Source organism: Protopterus annectens, chromosome 5.part0 (genome assembly GCF_019279795.1).
Source record: "Protopterus annectens isolate FY-2018-M chromosome 5.part0, PAN1.0, whole genome shotgun sequence".
Classification (NCBI taxonomy): domain Eukaryota; kingdom Metazoa; phylum Chordata; order Ceratodontiformes; family Protopteridae; genus Protopterus; species Protopterus annectens.
Genome location: NC_056735.1, coordinates 363074364 through 363092758, shown reverse-complemented (window position 1 = coordinate 363092758; position 18395 = coordinate 363074364). Strand labels below are relative to the sequence as shown.

Below are 18395 nucleotides of genomic sequence, written 5' to 3'. Positions count from 1 at the left end.
ATATATACACACACACAATATACACTGAAACATATTATTATATATATATATATGCATACACACATATACACTATATATACACTATATATATATATATATATATATATATATATATATATACACACACACACACATATACACATTATACATATATATATATATATATATATATACTATATATACTACACACACATACACGTTTTTTATATATATATATATATATATATATATATATCAATATATATATACACACACACATATACACATTATATATATATGTTATACACATATACATCAGCATATATATATATATATATATACACACATATACACATTATATATATATATATATATATGCTATCTATATATATACACACATATACACATTATATATATAATATATATATATATATATACACACACACACACACATATACACATTTTGTATATATATATATATATATATATATATATACACACATATACACATGTATATATATATATATATATATATATACACACACACACACACATATACATTTTATATATATATATATATATATATATATATATATATATGTATATATACATATACACATGTACATATATATATATATATATATATATATACATATATACATACACTACACATACATTATATATATACATATATATATACACATTATATATATATATATATATATATATATATATATACACATATATATATACACACACATACACATTATATATATATATACATATATACACACACACATATACACATTATATATATATATATATATATATAAATACACACACATACACATTTTATATATATATATATATATATATATATATATACACACACACACACACACACACATATATATTGTGTGTGTGTATGTATGTATGTATGTAGAAAGAAAAAGACTCAACTATCTATACTATCAAAATTGACTACAGAAGGAAAGGAAGATAAATGGTAATGGGTGTGGAGAAGAGGGAAACACCAAATGACAGTGAAAGGCAATTGTACTACCTAAAAACTATCATTAGAATAGATGAGGACTAGTAGACGCAGAAAATATACATCTCTTGTAGAAAAGAAATGTGAAAAACCTGAGGAAAAATAGAATGACTTATCTGGAGCACAACAGGTCTGACATATATTGCAGCAAATAAGAACTGAGGAGATTTAGGGTCGCTAAACAGCAAAGGAGAGACGGTGGAACCTTGGAGTAGAATGCTATGGTAGAGCTGCTGTTGGATCTGAGGAACTATGGAAAAAAGACAAGTGTTTAGGTTTTCAGGTAAAAACATCAGTGACTGTCTGCCAAAGCAGAATATGAAGCATCTCATAAAAGAATTCTACAAAGAACATATAAAAAAAGAAAGAGAGCTTTTTTCATTTTTTTTTAAACATCCTCTAGGTTAAAAGGCCTTACCAACCTTGACCGGCAATAAAAACAATTCTTAGTGGGAAATGCATATTTTCACAGAAAAAAAGGTTTTTCCTCAGAAAAATGAATTGGTGTAAGGTTTCCCCAGAACAGTTCTTATCTGCTCAGCCTTGAAGTATCACTAACAGTCAGTTCCACAAATCCCAAAGAGACAGCTCACTTCAGAGGCAAGAAATTCCTGAAGCCTCTGACTTTTCTCAAGCCATACAGCAGTTAAGACATGTTGAAGGTGTGCTGAAAGGTGGGCAGTGGTCATATCCTTGGCAGCATAAACGCATTTAGCTTAGGTTACTGAAACAATGATCTAAATGTTGAACACCAGTTGATAAATTGTTCAAAATAAAACTATGTACTATCGAGAGAAAAACAGTACAGAAATGAGGCAAGTACATTTCAGAAGCATCATTGAAATCATTCATAGGTCTTCAGTACTTACAAGAATACAAAAGTCAACTTACTCCTAGAACAGTAAAAAGTAGAGTAATAAAAAAGAGTAGAGGTCTGTGTCCCATGCAGCATCTTGTAGCCATAAGGAAGAACTGTTCCTGAGCCATCTGACGCACACCCCTAGAATACAACATAAAAATGAAAACTGGTGCTCTGTACAGTCCCCCTTATCAGCTAACATATTACAAATCTTATATACATGTACACACTGTGTGCGATACAGACACAATACACAATTCCTTGCAGAGCCTATTACCATGCTACTCACTTTTTGTTCCACTTTGGCATTTATTAATTTGAAGTTTCTAAAGCTGGGGGCTGCACCTTATGTTGGCACACACTGTGATGTCTCATGCAACACTGCAACACACTACACACTTCCTTCAGTTTACTCAGAGTGAGTACATTTCTTGCAAATCAATAAAAAGAATTAAGATAATACATACACCACGTGCAAATAATACACAAGTATATACTGATAAGACTTGTAGGGAATACCAAGAGTATTCCCTAAGAAGGGATTCCAGCCAAGGGGGGAGGGGGATAACTTCCTTTGAACTGAGGAGGAGATGAAGTCTGAAACCCTCAAAAGGTGAAACTTCCATAGTCAGCACCCGTGACAATTTCAGTTATAGGAATTGGAAAACCACCCCAAAGAACAGTGATCTATTGCCAAAATATCATTAGTCAACTTGTGTTGATCATACAGCCAGCTGTGCCTCAGTCTTCTCCATCAACTGAATCATCAAGTGTGCTAAAACATAGCAAAGGCTGCGGTGGAAATCAAAACCAAATGGTGGTGTTGAGTCTGGGTTTGGATACTTAATCAAATCCTCACCAAAGCCTGCAAATTTTGGGATTTCCTAGACCATCTTCATCAGCAGGAACCAACATAATGGAAACATCCAGCCAGCCACACTCCAATGAAGTCAATTCTGAGATGGTACAAAAAGAATCTTCTCTATTTATGGACACCTTCAGGCACTGTAGCTAAGCACGCACCCATTTTCTAGAAACAGAAAGGGAGTCCCTTGAAAAGACCACTAGAAGACAGTTAAAAGTGTTCCCTCTCTTGCAAGTCATCTGCTCCCACACAGTAAACTAGAATGGGCAGAGAGGAAATTCCAAATTACAGTATTCAGCACTGTAAAGTACAGTTGCCCAAGTCCTGCTTACCTGTAACAGTAGATGATCAAATATCACACTACCTTAGTGGCATATGGGTTCTGCACCTGCACTGCCAGCTTTCCAGTGCTCAGAGTCCCCTTCTACAACTCTCTGTGAAATAGAATTGGCTAAGCCACTCCCATCAGGGGAAGTCTAACCTCTGTCACAAAAAGATAGTTATTAAGGCTTTTAGTGCTAAGTAGGACAAACCATTAAGGACAATAAAGAACTGCCTGAAACCATTCAATTTGCAGTCATAACACCACAAATAAAATCCAACCAACACAACATGTTTGGATGCCATCAAACTATATAGAAAATAAGGTGAATGGTGGGTAGGTGCTGTCACTGGGGCAGTGTGAAATTCGAAGAGCTATGGTTATAGATAAGCAGGACTTATGCAACTGTACAATACGGGTATATTTACCAAGCTTACCCATAACCCTTGTTACCCCTCAGGCTCTACTTGTTTGGCTCCCTAGTACATCCTCCCCTTAACCCCCATCCCATTCTACCCTATTCTACTATCCCATCTTCCACCTATCAGTACCAACCAGCTCTATAAACCTTGTACTCCCTAACTATTTTCTTTACTTTTCTCTCTGCATACTTTTCTCTGTAACTACTACATACCCATATCTTCTCCAACAACCTAAGCTGCTTACTTACCCTTCCCACAGCTACTGTCTCCTCCTGCTCTCCTAGACTGCTCTCTGCCCTGTGAAATAACTTCCTACCCTAAGGTACATGCTGTCATTGGTCTAGTTAATACAATCCAGCAATAACTGACTTACTATACAAGCAAACAAGAGCTTACCTGGCTAATAGTTTTTCTCTCCAAGTCTCTCCAAGGCCAGGGCCATCCCGCTCTGTTCATCCTCTGTTACGCTCCGGGCTCACTCCACACTCCTACCCTACCCCCAATTCCCATACACCCCCAAATCAATTTGATTTATACTTATTAACCACACCCTCAATTACCAATCTACCCCTCATCTCTACATCCTCAGCCACACAATAGTTACCACACCCTCCTCACACTTCTACCTACTCTAACCACACAGACTTCTACAATACTCTTTATACATCTACTCTTAAAGGGAAAGATGTTCCACATTCTGCATAATCACCTAATACTACCTCCATTGTATATAGTTACAACTATCATACTGCTCCAACTCTCAGCCCCAACCACTTACCATTCTCTACTCCAAAACAACATATCCTCTCCATAGCAAACATCAACTATTAGACGTCACTCTGCGTCTCCATACATACATATTGCTTCAAGTCTCTTCAACCACTCCCACACTGACTCTTATTCACACAAAATGCTATCACCTAAATGCAAATCCACACTTTTCTACAACACTGTATGGTAACCAATAAACAAACTATCTACATAAAACTAACTAACATGTTGTGGAGACATGCACCCTAACCCTCGTCCCATTACACAGCCTAGCCCAAACTCTGATTACCTTACTCCTCTCGTCCATAGACAAAAGGCCTCTCTCCTATTTCTTAACCTTAATGTAAGAAGCATACTAAATAAGGTTCAAGACCTACATGCTCTATTAGCTGTATAAAAACCTGAACTTGTACTACTGACAGAGACATGGCTAAAAACAGATATTAACAATAATGAAATAACAGCACTAGGTTACATCATCCTATGTAAAGATAGAACAGGCAAAAGGGGTGGGGAATAGCAATACTGTACCAGAACCATCTCATCATCGAACAACCTGACACTAATTTACCAGATGTAAAAAAAAATGCAGAAATCATCCTTCCAAGGCTAAAACTGAACCATAAGAAACACAATTATTATAGGCTGTTACTGTCCACCAGGTAATAACACTGCCAATAACAGAGACTGGCATTAACTGCTCTGGACACAATCCATCCACCCACATCAACCTCCATGGGTTTTACCCAGCATATCACTTCACCTACTAGAACAGACAAATCCTCAAAACGTCAGTCCATACTGGAATGGATTTCTTACATCTGATCCCTTGCTCGCATCTCAAGCAGGCTGCCTCTCCGACATCCTTAGCTACCATCAACCCACTTTCCTTCTAAGGAGTAGAACTCACAACATTCACCATACAACCTTTAGAGTAGTCAGGAACAAAAACCTTTATGCCTGATGACTTTATAAATGCCCTAAAATGCTGCAATTGGAAACCACTAAAACAACTACCACTAGATGAGTCAAGTCCACTACCTTCAACTCAACTCATCCTTCCTACAAATATTAGACCACCATAGCCAATAGAATAAAAGAAAGGTATGCCCCTTGGCTATCTAAAGGAACTAAATTCACTATGAAAGACAGGGACAAGGCATGGGTACAGTATCATAACAGAACCTTATCATCTAAGCTACTCTAAACTCAGCAACAAAACCAAAAAGCTCATTAAACTATACAAAATAAACTACTACCAAAACCTCCAACAAAAATATAGCCATCAAATGTTCTGGGCCACTATTCACTCTATATTTCAACCTGGGAAAACCAGCACCCCAACACCTGCAACAGTAAACAATCATAACATCATTAGGTTCAATAAACATTTCACTGAAACAGTTAAGGCACTAGCAGAATCCCAGTTTAACAGTAGCTGTCCCAACCTACCAACCCCACAAAATTGCATGAGCACACAAGAACCTACACCTCAATTTACCTTCCACCCAGTGTCAACCAAATCCATTTTAAAACTGCTCTATAAGCTTAAGCCTACTACCTTAGCTGCAGATAATTTACCAGCTGAATTCCTACAGCCAGCTGCAGAAGCTATAGCCTATCCTGTTTCTATTCTAATTGATATATCAGTATTAGAGTGTAAAGTTCCTACTATATTCAAGATCTCCCACAATACTCCACTGCACAAGGGTGGCAACTCCATGTGACTCAACTACTGACCAATTGCTGTTATGTCACCCTTATCAAAAATACTAGAAAGAGTCTTTCACATTCAACTAATGGACTACTTTCTAAAAAACAATCTACTAACTAAACATCAACATGGCTTTAAACCCTTCCACAGTACCACCACAGCACTTCTGTCCTCCTGCAACACCACCATAGAAACAATGGATAGTCAGTTTCTTCCATCTTCTTAGGTCTGTCCAAAGCTTTCGATATGGTTAACCATAAGAGACTCCTTAATACACTAACCATCTTAAAATCTCCACCCCTTCAGTCACATGGTTCAGTAGCTACTTATCTGAATGTCAAATAGCAGTAACATGGCAAAACCAACTATCCCCGCTCCTACCAGTATCCTTCGGGGTCCCTCAAGGCTCCATACTGGGTCCACTACTCTTCTCTCCATTTACCAACCAGCTCTCGTCCGCCATACTCAATACCACAGTAGTACAATACACTGACACCACCCTCATGTTCAGCCCACAGACTAAAAGACCTTCACTCCACAACCCAAAACCGCTTCTCATTAGCTGAAACCTGGTTCACTAATGTCCACCTTTCCCTAAATCCAAATAAAACAAAATTTCTTCTTTTCAGCCCCTATAGATCCCCTCTCACATGTGACAACTTTGCCATCATGTCCAAGAACAAAACAACCATCACCCCCAACCGCCACACTAAACTATTAGTAGAAAGAGATAACCTGAGATTAGACATTCATATAGCCCAATCAATCAAAAAGGTTCACAAAAAACTGGGTCTCCTTTACTGGAATAAGCAATTTCTCACTAATCACACCAAAACCACTACAGCCAGGACATATCTGTTGTCTAGCCTCCTCTACGCATCCCCAATTCTAACCAATCTACAAAAACTAGAAGCTTGTTATAACAAGACTGCTAGATTCGCTAATGGAACACTATTTAGGACCCATTACTGTATAGCTCTCAAAAAACTAAACTGAACTGGATTAAGCTACCTCAGCTATTGAAACTCAATCAAGTGACACTAGCTCACAAACTATATTCCTACCCAACTAAAACCCCAGCACTCCATAACCTAATTATCCCTTATTTTACAATGAGAACATTAAGATTTAGCAAACAAAACCACCTACACATCACCAAACATAACAATGATGCAGGGAAATCTCTCTCCAGCTACACTATCGCCAAAGTCTGGAATACACTACATAACCACCTGACTTCTATTAGCTCTACCCCACAATTTAAAAAGCTCCTCAAAACATGCTACATAAATACCTGGCTATGCTCATGTGACTCCCCAGGATAAACACCTACTTTTTAGCCAACTTCACTGCTAACCAATATGCACTATCTTGTTTATCATGTGTCGTAAGGCTTTTATTGCATTATAATAATGTTAATGTTAATAATCCATGTCAATTTGTTCTCTGCATGCCAGATGTATTATATCATGTCTGTTTTAATATTTTTTACATCCTATTTTATTTTTATGTACCATTTCTGGAGCTTTTCTCCTTGGGCCTCTGCTGAAAATGGTCCTGCGTCCTGTCGGACTTTCCTGGTAATCAAATGTGAAATAAAAATATAACCTGGGAAAAGGAAGGACAAGGACAAAGAAGCCCCTGGAGAATGGTCTTCACAAAGTCTGCCCTGGAACTTAAGAATCCAGTTTTTAGTGCTTTGTAAAGATATGAAAAAAGGACCAAGTTGGTGCCTTATGCTTCTACAGTTCACTCCTTTCCAGAATACCACTGAAGAGGAAAAGACTCTGACGGAATGTGTTTTAACCTTGTCTGGAATAAATTTACCATGTGGGAACAATAAAAAATATCACAAGACAACTAACGAGCAATCATTTCCTTATAGAGGCAAACTTTCTTAGTTCCAGCATAAGAAACAACTGCTCAGCTTTCCTAAAGGGCTTAGTTCTGACAAGGTAGTACCAGACCCAGGTATGCAAAAGCTTCTTCTCTACAGTTTATAGGTTCTGGAAAAAAAAGGTGATTGATGACCTGATTCCGGGTAAATTCAGAAAAGAATACTTGTGTAAAATCTTACCATAACCATAGATATTCTCCTCAACTATATGCTGCTTTATTCATAACATGAGGGAGTCTGCCTCCAGCTGACTTGTACACCCGGTCAGTATACAAAAGACAATGCTACTGTTAAGGAAGGTGCGAAGCTGCACATCAGTTAGCATACAGCATCCATAAAGAGCCGTTTGGTATAAAGTGGACGTCAGCACGTATCAACCTCACAAATGAATGCCACAACGCACCAGCCTGATATAGGTGAGGAACATGCAACCAAGGACCAGGCAAGCATCAGGAGGAAGTGATACTGCAGCATACAGAAGAAGAGGACATCTATTGGTTATGGTAAGATTTTACACAACTATTCGATTTCCTGTTACTCATATCCTGCAGTATTAAAACATAGCTCATGCAAATGAACTGGGCAGAGGAGCAGAAACATTTTTCACAAACCCATGCAGAAGAGCTCTGTCAAACCCAGCTCTGGACCTGGAAATGACATCCAGCTTACAGTGTTTAGTGAAAGTATGAACAGAGAATCAGGTAGCTGACTCCAGGACAGAGCAAGTGTCTAACCCTTTAAAGAAGGTCCCAGAAGAAAACACTGCCCTAGTGTAATGTGCCCTCAAAAGCAAATAAAGACTGTTTCCATTGGCTAATTAAGAGAGAGAAATTGCTTTAGAAATCCAAGAGGAAACGGTTTGCTTGGAAACAGGTCGATCCAGGGGCCTTGGGTGATAGCCGACAAACAGGTGTTCAGACTTACAGACGGACTTAGTTTTGTTCGGTTAGTAGCTGAGTTGCCTCTGCACATCTAATATGTGTGTAGAATCCTCTCAATGGAGGACTGTGGGGAAGGAAAAAAGGTTGGAAGGTTGATAGACTGATGGGATAACTCAACCATCTCGGGCATAAAGGAGGGATTAGTGGGAAGCAAAACCTTGTCCCTGCGAAAGATTGAAGGGGGAGGTAGACATTAGGGCTTGTAACCCAGACACCCTTCTGGTAGAAATAATTGCCACAAGAACAGTTTCCAATGCACAATGTTGCAGGAAAGAGGAACTTGTTGGCTCAAATGGGGGCAAGGTAAGTTTCTCAAACAAAACTGAGATCCAAAGGTGGCTGAACTGGTTTCCTTGGTGGTCTAATGTGTAGGACGCATTTTAACTTCCAATCTGGATACTAAAGGTGGAGACAAAGGTAGACATGCAGAGATGGCAGAAAGATGAGCTTTAACTGAAGAGTAAGGCAGCCTATTCTTCATCAATTCACACAGATAGGAAAAACCACCGGGTCCTCTATTAACAGTGGTTGCAAATCCTTTTTAAGACACCAGATGGAAAACCTCTTCCATTCGGAAATGGAGTATTTCCTAGTAGTGGGTTTTCTGGCCTCCTGCAGAACGTGAAGCGCATCCTCAGAGTAAAGGTGTCTGAGGGGGATTAAAACTCTAACACCCAGAGGGTCAGGCTTAGAGCTGACATCTCGGGATGCCTTAGAGTTTCCTTGTTCTATGTGACCATGTCAATCTATGGGGTAACTTGGGAGTGACTGCCCTTGGCTAAATGCAGGAAAAGGGGGAACCAATGCTGTCTTGGGCAAAAGGGAATCACCAGCAAGATTTTTGGTTGCTCCTGCTGAATTTTCAGCAGCACCTTCTGGAGAAGTGGGAAGGGGGGATGCATACATAAACATCCCCTTCCAAGAAAAGGATAGAGTCTCCACCTTCCATGCCAAGGGATGTGGAACCCTGGCACAAAAATTGGGAAGTTGTCTTTTCATGGGGGAGGCAGAGAGATCTATCAGAGGTGAAACCCATCGATGGACCAGGTCCAGGAACACATCCCTGCTCAACATTAATACATGGGATTGAGTCATGGACCTGCTAAGTTTGTCTGCCACTGCATTCTGAGTTGAAGGAATGTAAACAGCCTGAAGACAGACCTGACTTTGCAAGGCTAGCTCCCAAGGCTGTAACACCAGTCTGCACACGAGGTAGGACTTCGTCTCCACTGTTTGTTGCCATACCAGAAGACTGTGGTGTTGTCTGTGAACCAACTTAGAACCCCTGGAGAAAGCCTGGACTTGAAGATTTTGAGTGCAAAAATCAAAACCCTCATTTCTGTTATGTTGATGTGCTCCTTTGTGTTGGAGCCCTGACATCTCTGACATTCCAGGTTTTCAGTGTCGCACCCCCCACCCTGTATCTGACACGTGTACAGACCCTGAGTGGGAAGAGGTGGTTGTAGGGGTAAGGCCTGGGTTCCTTGAAACCTGAAAAATCCACCAATGTAATTCCCTTTTCAAAGGGGGTAGGAGTGAAATGACAAATTCTAGAGGGTGGGAGTGTTACCTCCAAACCATTCATAAGAACCACTGGAATTTTCTCATATACAGTTTGGCTAACAGAAGCAAGGGAATTGTTGAGGTCATGTACCCAAGGAGGCATAGGAAGTCCCTGGGAGTCAGAGACTGAAGTGGTAAAAGGTCCTGGAAATAGGAAGTAAGGGACAGGACCTTTTCTGGGGGGTAAACAAGTTAGCATCCTGTCTGAATACTGCACCCAAGAAAAATGTGGCCTTGGGAAAAGGTCAGAGTAGATTTCTGAAAGCTGAATGTGAATCCTAGGCTTTCATTGATGTCTAATGACATCATGAAGGCCTGAGGAAGAATTAGTGGGAGAATGGTAGGTAAAGCCAACATATGAATGATGGGGACTTTCAGAAAAGTATTTAGATGAGAAAGGTCCCGAATGAGTCTCCAGGGGCCATCTTTCCCGGGGATCAAAAACATCTTGGAGTAAAATCCTTTCCCCACTTGAGAGGGTGGAACTTCCTGAATAGTGCCCTGGGATAGAAGAGAGGAAATGACCTGCGGAAAGAATTCAAGTTGTTCTTTTGGTGGTTGTGGGATACCCCAGAAGGAGGGAGGAGTTTCCCACACTATGAAATATCCATGCTGAATGATGGAAAGGACCCAAGAGTCCTAAAGTAATCTGAACTGATCCAAGCTGGGAGAAAGAGACAGGTGAAGAGACAAGGGAGTAGATGGATCTGGAGGCAGGTAGTCGCAGACTACCTGGCTTGGCCTGAAAAGGCAGTTTCTAAGAGGGTGTGGAGTAAGACTTAGAAGAGGGTCGTTTCCTGGAGTCCCTCTTACTTTTGGTGGAAGGAGCCCTAGCTGCCTTTCTAACAAAGGCAGTTCTGGCAAGATAATTCCTCTGGAGTCTGGGGACAAGTGAGACAAAGATGTGCTTTAGATCCTGGAGCTCCTTGCACTCTTCTTGGTTTTTTAAAAAGTTCTGCAGCTGCGTTACCAAACAAGACTTTGTTGTCCAGAGGGGCATCCATTAGCTTGGCTTTAATGTCATTAGGCAAGTGTTGGAGCATGAGCCACTAATACCTCCTCAGAAAAGACCCAGAAGCAGCTGCCCTGGCTGAGGCCTCCAGAACATCATAACTGCACATGTAGTGCCTGGTAACCTGGGCAGAGGAAATTAGAATGGAGGAGAGCTTACTTGGTGGGTGAATCAGGGAGCTCAGAAAGGAGTTTCCCTGCATCTGATAAAAGAGCCAAGGACTATTTGGCTTTATGTGTCTGATAATTAATTGCCCCGAAGATCAAGGTAGCAGAAGTATATACTTTTTCCTCAGTCTTTCCATGACTTTGCTCTTTTTATCCAAGGGAACCAAGGAGGTGGAAGACGACAGTTTGGATGCTTTATCTTCTGAAATTGAGATAGTAGCTGGGTCTGCAAAAGATGCTTTAAAGAGGAATTTTGAGTCCTCAGACACCCTATAAAATCTGTCTGGATGTTTGGGAGCTGGAGGCTGGGCATTTAGAAACAGCTGTGAAAGCATCTAAGAAAGCTGGCAGTAGAGGGAGTAGCAGTGACTTCTTGGCCTTTTTAAGCTGCGGCTTGCCTGAAAGGCCTGACGTCACCTCCACATCTAGCATTAGAAGCATAAGGCATTGATTCTCCAGATATAGTTTAAGGGAAGTTAGATGGCTGCAAAGTGTTTTTGGGACAAAGGCCTTACAGACAGCAATGGTGGTGTGAATGTGGTCTCGGCCTAAGCAAAGTAAGAGCTCATGAGTATCTTTATGTAGAATCTGCTTTCCACAACGACACCTGGCCTTCTTATCTGACATGCCCTCACTAAACACAAAACAGTAGTCAATATTTAAAGTAAAACCCCCAGTTCGCAACCTATCTGGCAAACTACAACTGGAGCTGGCAATTGGACAGGTGGCAGAAAAGTTTTGAGGTTGGTATGTGCCGACATCTGGCTTATACCTGATGTTTCTTTATGGCCCATGCACACTAACTGATGTGCGGCATCGCACATACCCTACAGTAGCATCAAGTCTTTTCTATACTGGCCAGACGTACGAGTCTGCCAGAGGTGGACTCACTCATGTTATGAATACTGCAGCATACGAATAGGACGACACACTTTTGGAGTGAAGGAAGGAATACTGGGTAAACCAACCCTCTACTCATGGAAAATTAGACAAGGTTGTCCTACCATGACAGCCTGCAGCTCAGAGGACTCAGCTTGCAGATGTCAGAGCAGTAAGGTAAAGCAGTTTTCCAAGTGATAAAACTCAAAATCAGCATGAAAGGCAGGTTCAAAAGGAGAGAAGGTCAATTCTTCAAGAACAATGTAGAGAGCCCAAGGAAAAGAATTCGCTTTCAAGGGGGAATAGAGTGTAACATAACTTTCATAAACTATTTGACTACAATGAGAGAACAGAGAGGGATGTTTGGTCAGGTAAGCTGAGATGGCTGTAAGGATGCACCCTGACAGATGCAAAAGATGAGCCATCATTGAGTAGCTCTCAAACAGGACAAGCACTTCAGAGATCTCTCCTTCTAGGGACTATTGCAATCCACTCAGACAACATGTCGGTGGTGTGGTACCTGAACAAACAGGGAGGAACCAAATCATACCCCCTTTGCAGAGAGGAACTTCAAGTTTGGTAGTGAGCGGTGTCTTCCCAATGCTTTCTAGTTGCAACGCATGACCGGGGAAGTCCAACGTGATTGCCGACAGGCTGAGCAGGGCTATCCTAATGCCTCACGAGTGATCCCTGAACAACTGTGTTGCGGAAGAGATGCTCCACAGATGGGGTCACCCTTGCTGCGATCTATTTCCCAGCCCCCTCAATGCCAAATGCAGCAACTACTTCACCTTATATCCCCGGAGAGGGAGACACCCAAGGACGCTCTGGCTCATGATTGCCCTCCTTTTTTTTCTACGCCTTTCCACCGTTACCTCTGATATCAAAGGTCATTCAGAAAGCACAGTCTGTGGGGAGCAAAATGATCCTCGTTGCCCCACACTGGCCTCGTCAGATTTGGTTTCCCTTCCTTCAACCCTATCTAATGGACAAGCCCTGGATTCTGGACCCAGTTCCAGATCTGCTGACTCATACGTCAGGACAGTTCCATCCCTCCATCCAGACCCTCAGGTTGACCGCTTGGCTGCTCCAGTTCCGTCCTTAGTCAGGCTTCATGATTTTTCCCCGGAAGTGGTCCATATTCTATCATCTTCCCACAAGCCTTCTACCAGGAAGATTTATTCCAGTAAGTGGAAGAGATTTTCTATTTAGGCCCATGAGAGACATATTGATACTTATACAGCGCCTATTTCGGCAATATTGGAATTTCTTTCTCAACTGTTTAGTCAAGGTTCAACTGCGGCAACCATTAAAGTGCAATTGGCAGCAATTTCTACCTTTCACGTTGCTAGTGAGCCCAACCTTATGGCTCATAGGCTTTGCAGGGCTTTTATGAAAGGGACATTGTCACTCCGACCTCCAGTCTTTGATCCAGTGATGCCATGGGACCTCAATTTTGTACTACAGAAGCTCACCTCAACTCCCTCTGAGCCCGCAACTACGTGCGACATTAAATTCTTGTCACGGAAGACAGTATTCTTGGTAGCCATAACTTCAGCTAGGTGGGTCTCTGAACTCCAAGCATTATCGATTAGACCACCTTAAGCAACCTTATTTGGTGTTTCACAAAGATAGGGTCTCCTTAAAAAACAATCCTTCCTTTGTTCCAAAGATTGCCTATGTTGTCAATATCAACCAATCCATTGAGTTGCCTGTGTTTTTTCCTGAATTCTTCAACAAGGCAGAATTTAAGTTTCATCAGCTGGATGTTCACAGACAATTTTGTTTCTATTTACATATGATGAAAGATTTCAGGAAATCAGATCAAATGTTTGTCTCATTTTCAGACACTGGGCTTGGGGTTCTGGTTTCTAAGGTAACCTTGTCTCGCTGGATCTCCAATTGCATCTCATTTATTTATGCTTCCAATGGCAAATAATTACCCTTTAAAGTGAAGTCTGATTCTACCCAATCTGTGGCTACCTCAACTGCATTTCAGGCTAGGATGTCTATGGATGATATTTTTGCTGCAGCAACATGGGCATCGCCTCATACCTTTATTACTCACTACAAATTAGATCTGGTCTCTAGAGGCAGATCTTCCTTTGGCTCCACTGTGCTCAAGAGTATTTTTCACAGAGCCACCCAAGATCAAGGTGCTAGGGACACTGTCCCACGGGTAAGAATGACGGCGAGATTGGACTACATAACTTTAAGAAGTTATGTATTCGCCTAACGTTCGATGTATGTAGTCCATCTCGCCTTACATTCTTACTAACCCTCTCTCCTTCCCCCTCCTGGAGGACCTGGAGGTAATGTCTCTGGGGGTCAGTAGTCCTTTCTGTTGGGGGGGGGGGGTTGTTCTTCTCAGTGTGTGTGTCTGTGTGTGTGTGTGAGCTTGCAGCAAATGAGATCTGGGGAATAGACCTGTTGCATGATGGGATACCTCAACCACAAGCCAAATGAAGACTTCGACCAAGAGTATGGCCGACTCGGAGCAGAGTTTTGGCTCCGAACCAATGTGTAAAAATGAAGGCGAGATTGTACTACATAACATTAATATTTTTTAATAGCAGGATACCTTGCCTCCTTCAATACCTGCATCACATCTTCATGGAAGAAGTGCCTATAAGGTATCATGATAGAATCATTTATGCTGTCCGTATCAACTGCTCTAAGGTGAGGTGCACTAGTCACCCCTGAAACTGTGTAAGCAAATCTACAGTGTGAGAAAACTTGTGATAATTGCCCCTGGCCAATTCTATTAAAATGAAGAGCCATCTTTGCTGGGGCCAAAAGGGGGCCACCATAATGATCTCTGGTTATTTAGAATCTTTGAAAAGTACTTTGGGTATCAGTGGAAAGGGTAAAAATGAATAAAAGAATATTCCCGTCCAAGGGAAAGAATGCTTCTGTTCTCCAAGCATGGTTGCAAGAATGTCTCAAACAGAATTTATCCAACTGTGTTTTGAAAGGAGGTGAACAGAACTATTTGAAACGTTCCCCACATCTGAACTAAATCCAAGCAGACCTCTTGTCTCGAGTTTTCACTAATGAAGATCTAGCAGGGACTGGCATAGTCTGCCACTAGGTTTTGCTTTCACAGGACATACAAGGCATGAAGCACAGAAAGTTGTAAGGTTAGAGCCAATGAAATCACTGTCAACTGGCAAAAAGGGTATGACCTTGTATTCCCTTGTTTTGTTCAGGTACCATATGACCATGGTATCTGTGACCAATAAAATGGGACCTGGAGGATCCTAAGTAATAAAGAACTTTAAGGTCAGAGTCCCTGCTAACATTTGTTTGGCATTTACTTTGTAGTGTCTAAGGACCCCATTTACCTTGCACTTGAACTCTCCTGTACACTGTTCCCCATGAAAATCTGAGGAGTCCATCTGTACTGACGGAAATCAGATCTGGAGGGATAACGGTAGGTTTGTATTGAAAGACATTTGATCCTTCCACCACTGTAACTCTACTTTTGCAAAATCTAGTACTGGTAGCTGTAACTCCAAGGATTATGGATTTGAGGAGCCAATTTTTTTTTTTTTTTTTTTAAGCAGCACTGAATCTTTTCCATGTGGATACTGTCCCATAGTGGCATGAGGATCACTGAGACCATGAGGTCTAGAATTCTGACAAACTCTCTTGCAGGGACAGCTTCCTGAAGAGCAAAATCCCTAGAAATGTTCTGAACAGTCAGGAATATGTCTTCTGGTAAAAAATTCCACAACTTTTTCTGCATCTATCATAAACTCCAGGAAGACCATTCTTTACAAGGGTGTTGGGCACGACATCTGTATGTTCAACTTGAAGTTGGAAGCAATTGGCATACATCCTTCAGATGTAAAGTCACCATGAAACAGTGGTCCGGAAGAAGGGGTAGGACCCATCCACAAAGCGAATATTTTAAATGCTGGTACTTTCACAGAAAAGTATTTCAGTACGCCCAGTCAAATCTAAGACTAGTGTCCATAACAATTCCTTTTTAGTACCAAAAAGATTCTGGTGTGAAATACTTTTCCACTTTGAGGAGAAGGAACTGGCTCTACAATCCTGTACTTGTAATTTGTGTAGAACTGGACAGAGCAGATGTGACTGGTCAGGAAATTGAAGAGGGTTTTCTGTTCAATGCCAAATGTATCCTCACCGAAATATTCTCAGCATTCACTTGTCAGACTATATGCAACCAGGCTGCTGGGATGAGCTAAAGCCCTGGGGGAAGGTGAAAAGAGAGGAGAGATGGGATGCACAGAGTCTAGGCATAAACTTTCTTTAGCAGGGGAAAGATCTTTTTGTGTAACAAACCCCTTTTATTTGCTTGGGAGCATTATCCTTCTTTCATTTCCTCTTGTTACCCTGAATCTTAGGCTGCAATTTTTGTTTGTTCTGACCTTTGAAGATGGAAGCCTTGTTAGAGGAGAACCTGGAAATAGGAAACACTCTACATAACCCATGCTTCAACTGATGTCTATCACCTCATTGTTTTTGAATCTGGGAAGCAACAAGACCAAACAAATTCAGAACTTAAGGATCACTCCTTAAGACAAACAATATCTAATTCTCCTTCCCGTTGTCCCTTCTCTCCCCCCCCCTTTTCCACCTTTTAGTTCTCCATCTACTATTTGTAACAGGCCTAACATTCTCTCTGTAATCTCCATACCCCAACTACCTTAACACCCCAACTACTTTTTCTCATTCTAGTTCCTTCCTCTATGCTCTTATATTTCCTTCATTCCTTACTCACTTAACATGCTTGCTCTTTACCCCATTCTCATCCCTTACCCTGTTTTCTTCTCGTGTTTCACTGATCATCACTAATATCAAAATTTAACTACTATCTTATAGTCTAATTTTCCTCCTATAGTTACGTAATTCTACTATAATAATTTATACTTGTAACTTAATATTTTTCTTCTGTTCTTCACGTGCTTTATTATATACTTCTTTTTTCCTTTACTGTCTTAACTTTTGTATTAATATTTTTTACATCTATTTGGAGCTTTTCCCCAAGCCTCTATTGAAAATGGGTCTCTCTGGACCACTTAGACTTTCCCGTTAATCAAATGTCAAGTTCAAAAATCTAATTTTTTAAATCCTCAGAAAAATTCAGGTTATGTAACCAAGCAAATCTCAATGCAACAGAAGTGGCTACATTTCTAGAATTTGTGTCTGTATCTTACAAACACTCCTCAAAACATGTTTTGGAATCTGAGTCACATTAGAAAAACTCATTAATATAATACTTGTGTTCAGCAGGCAAAGATGCAGCAAAGCCATCTAAACTGTAAGCACATTGTAAAACAAATTTTCAAATTAAGACCCAATGATTAAAAATTCAAAAGACTACATTACTTGAGTGAGCCAAACCCCCCCCCCCAAGATTCTAACCACTTGCCAATTTTATCCAGCAGTGTACAGTTGAGACATAACCAATGCTCTCTTGCTAGAGTTAGTAGGGTCAGCTGACAAAGAAGCTAAAAAAACTGCAAGATCAGTGTACACCCTGCATTTCCTCATAGCCTTTTAAGGAACTGGTTCACTAGCCAAAGGGATTTTACAGTTTTACAGAAATCATCCAAGGCTGGTAAGAGAGAAGGAACATCAAAAACAATTTGAATATCATCCTTAATAAGATCAGAAACTCTGCCAATCTCTGGTGTAGCTCCAGATTTCTTCCAGTCAAAAGTGTCTATAAACCTAACACTATGTGGAAAGGTGAACATTTGCTTGGGTTTTTGAACCGGTTCACCTCCAGCACTGGACAGACTAGATTGTTTACAACTGTCTGCATCAATCCTCATCTGCAGTGTTACACTGATCGCTAGAGAAGGTAGCCCCATAATTATGCTGAATAAGAACATAGCCTCTGAGAATAATTAACTGTAAAACAATCTTAGCCAAGGAAACTACGTCAGCCCTATACATGGTAATAACCAGATTATCTTGT

At 40.7% G+C, this 18395-nt stretch overlaps 1 protein-coding gene across 1 annotated transcript in view; it reads right to left on the bottom strand.

The window, feature by feature from the left end:
* The window catches only part of USP9X (ubiquitin specific peptidase 9 X-linked), a 5037693-nt gene that overhangs the window by 1796067 nt on the left and 3223231 nt on the right, over positions 1-18395 (bottom strand). The window contains exon 25 of the mRNA XM_044071835.1: positions 1922-2030. Coding sequence (XP_043927770.1) covers positions 1922-2030 — 109 coding nt within the window. The remainder of the gene's footprint in view (positions 1-1921; positions 2031-18395) is intronic.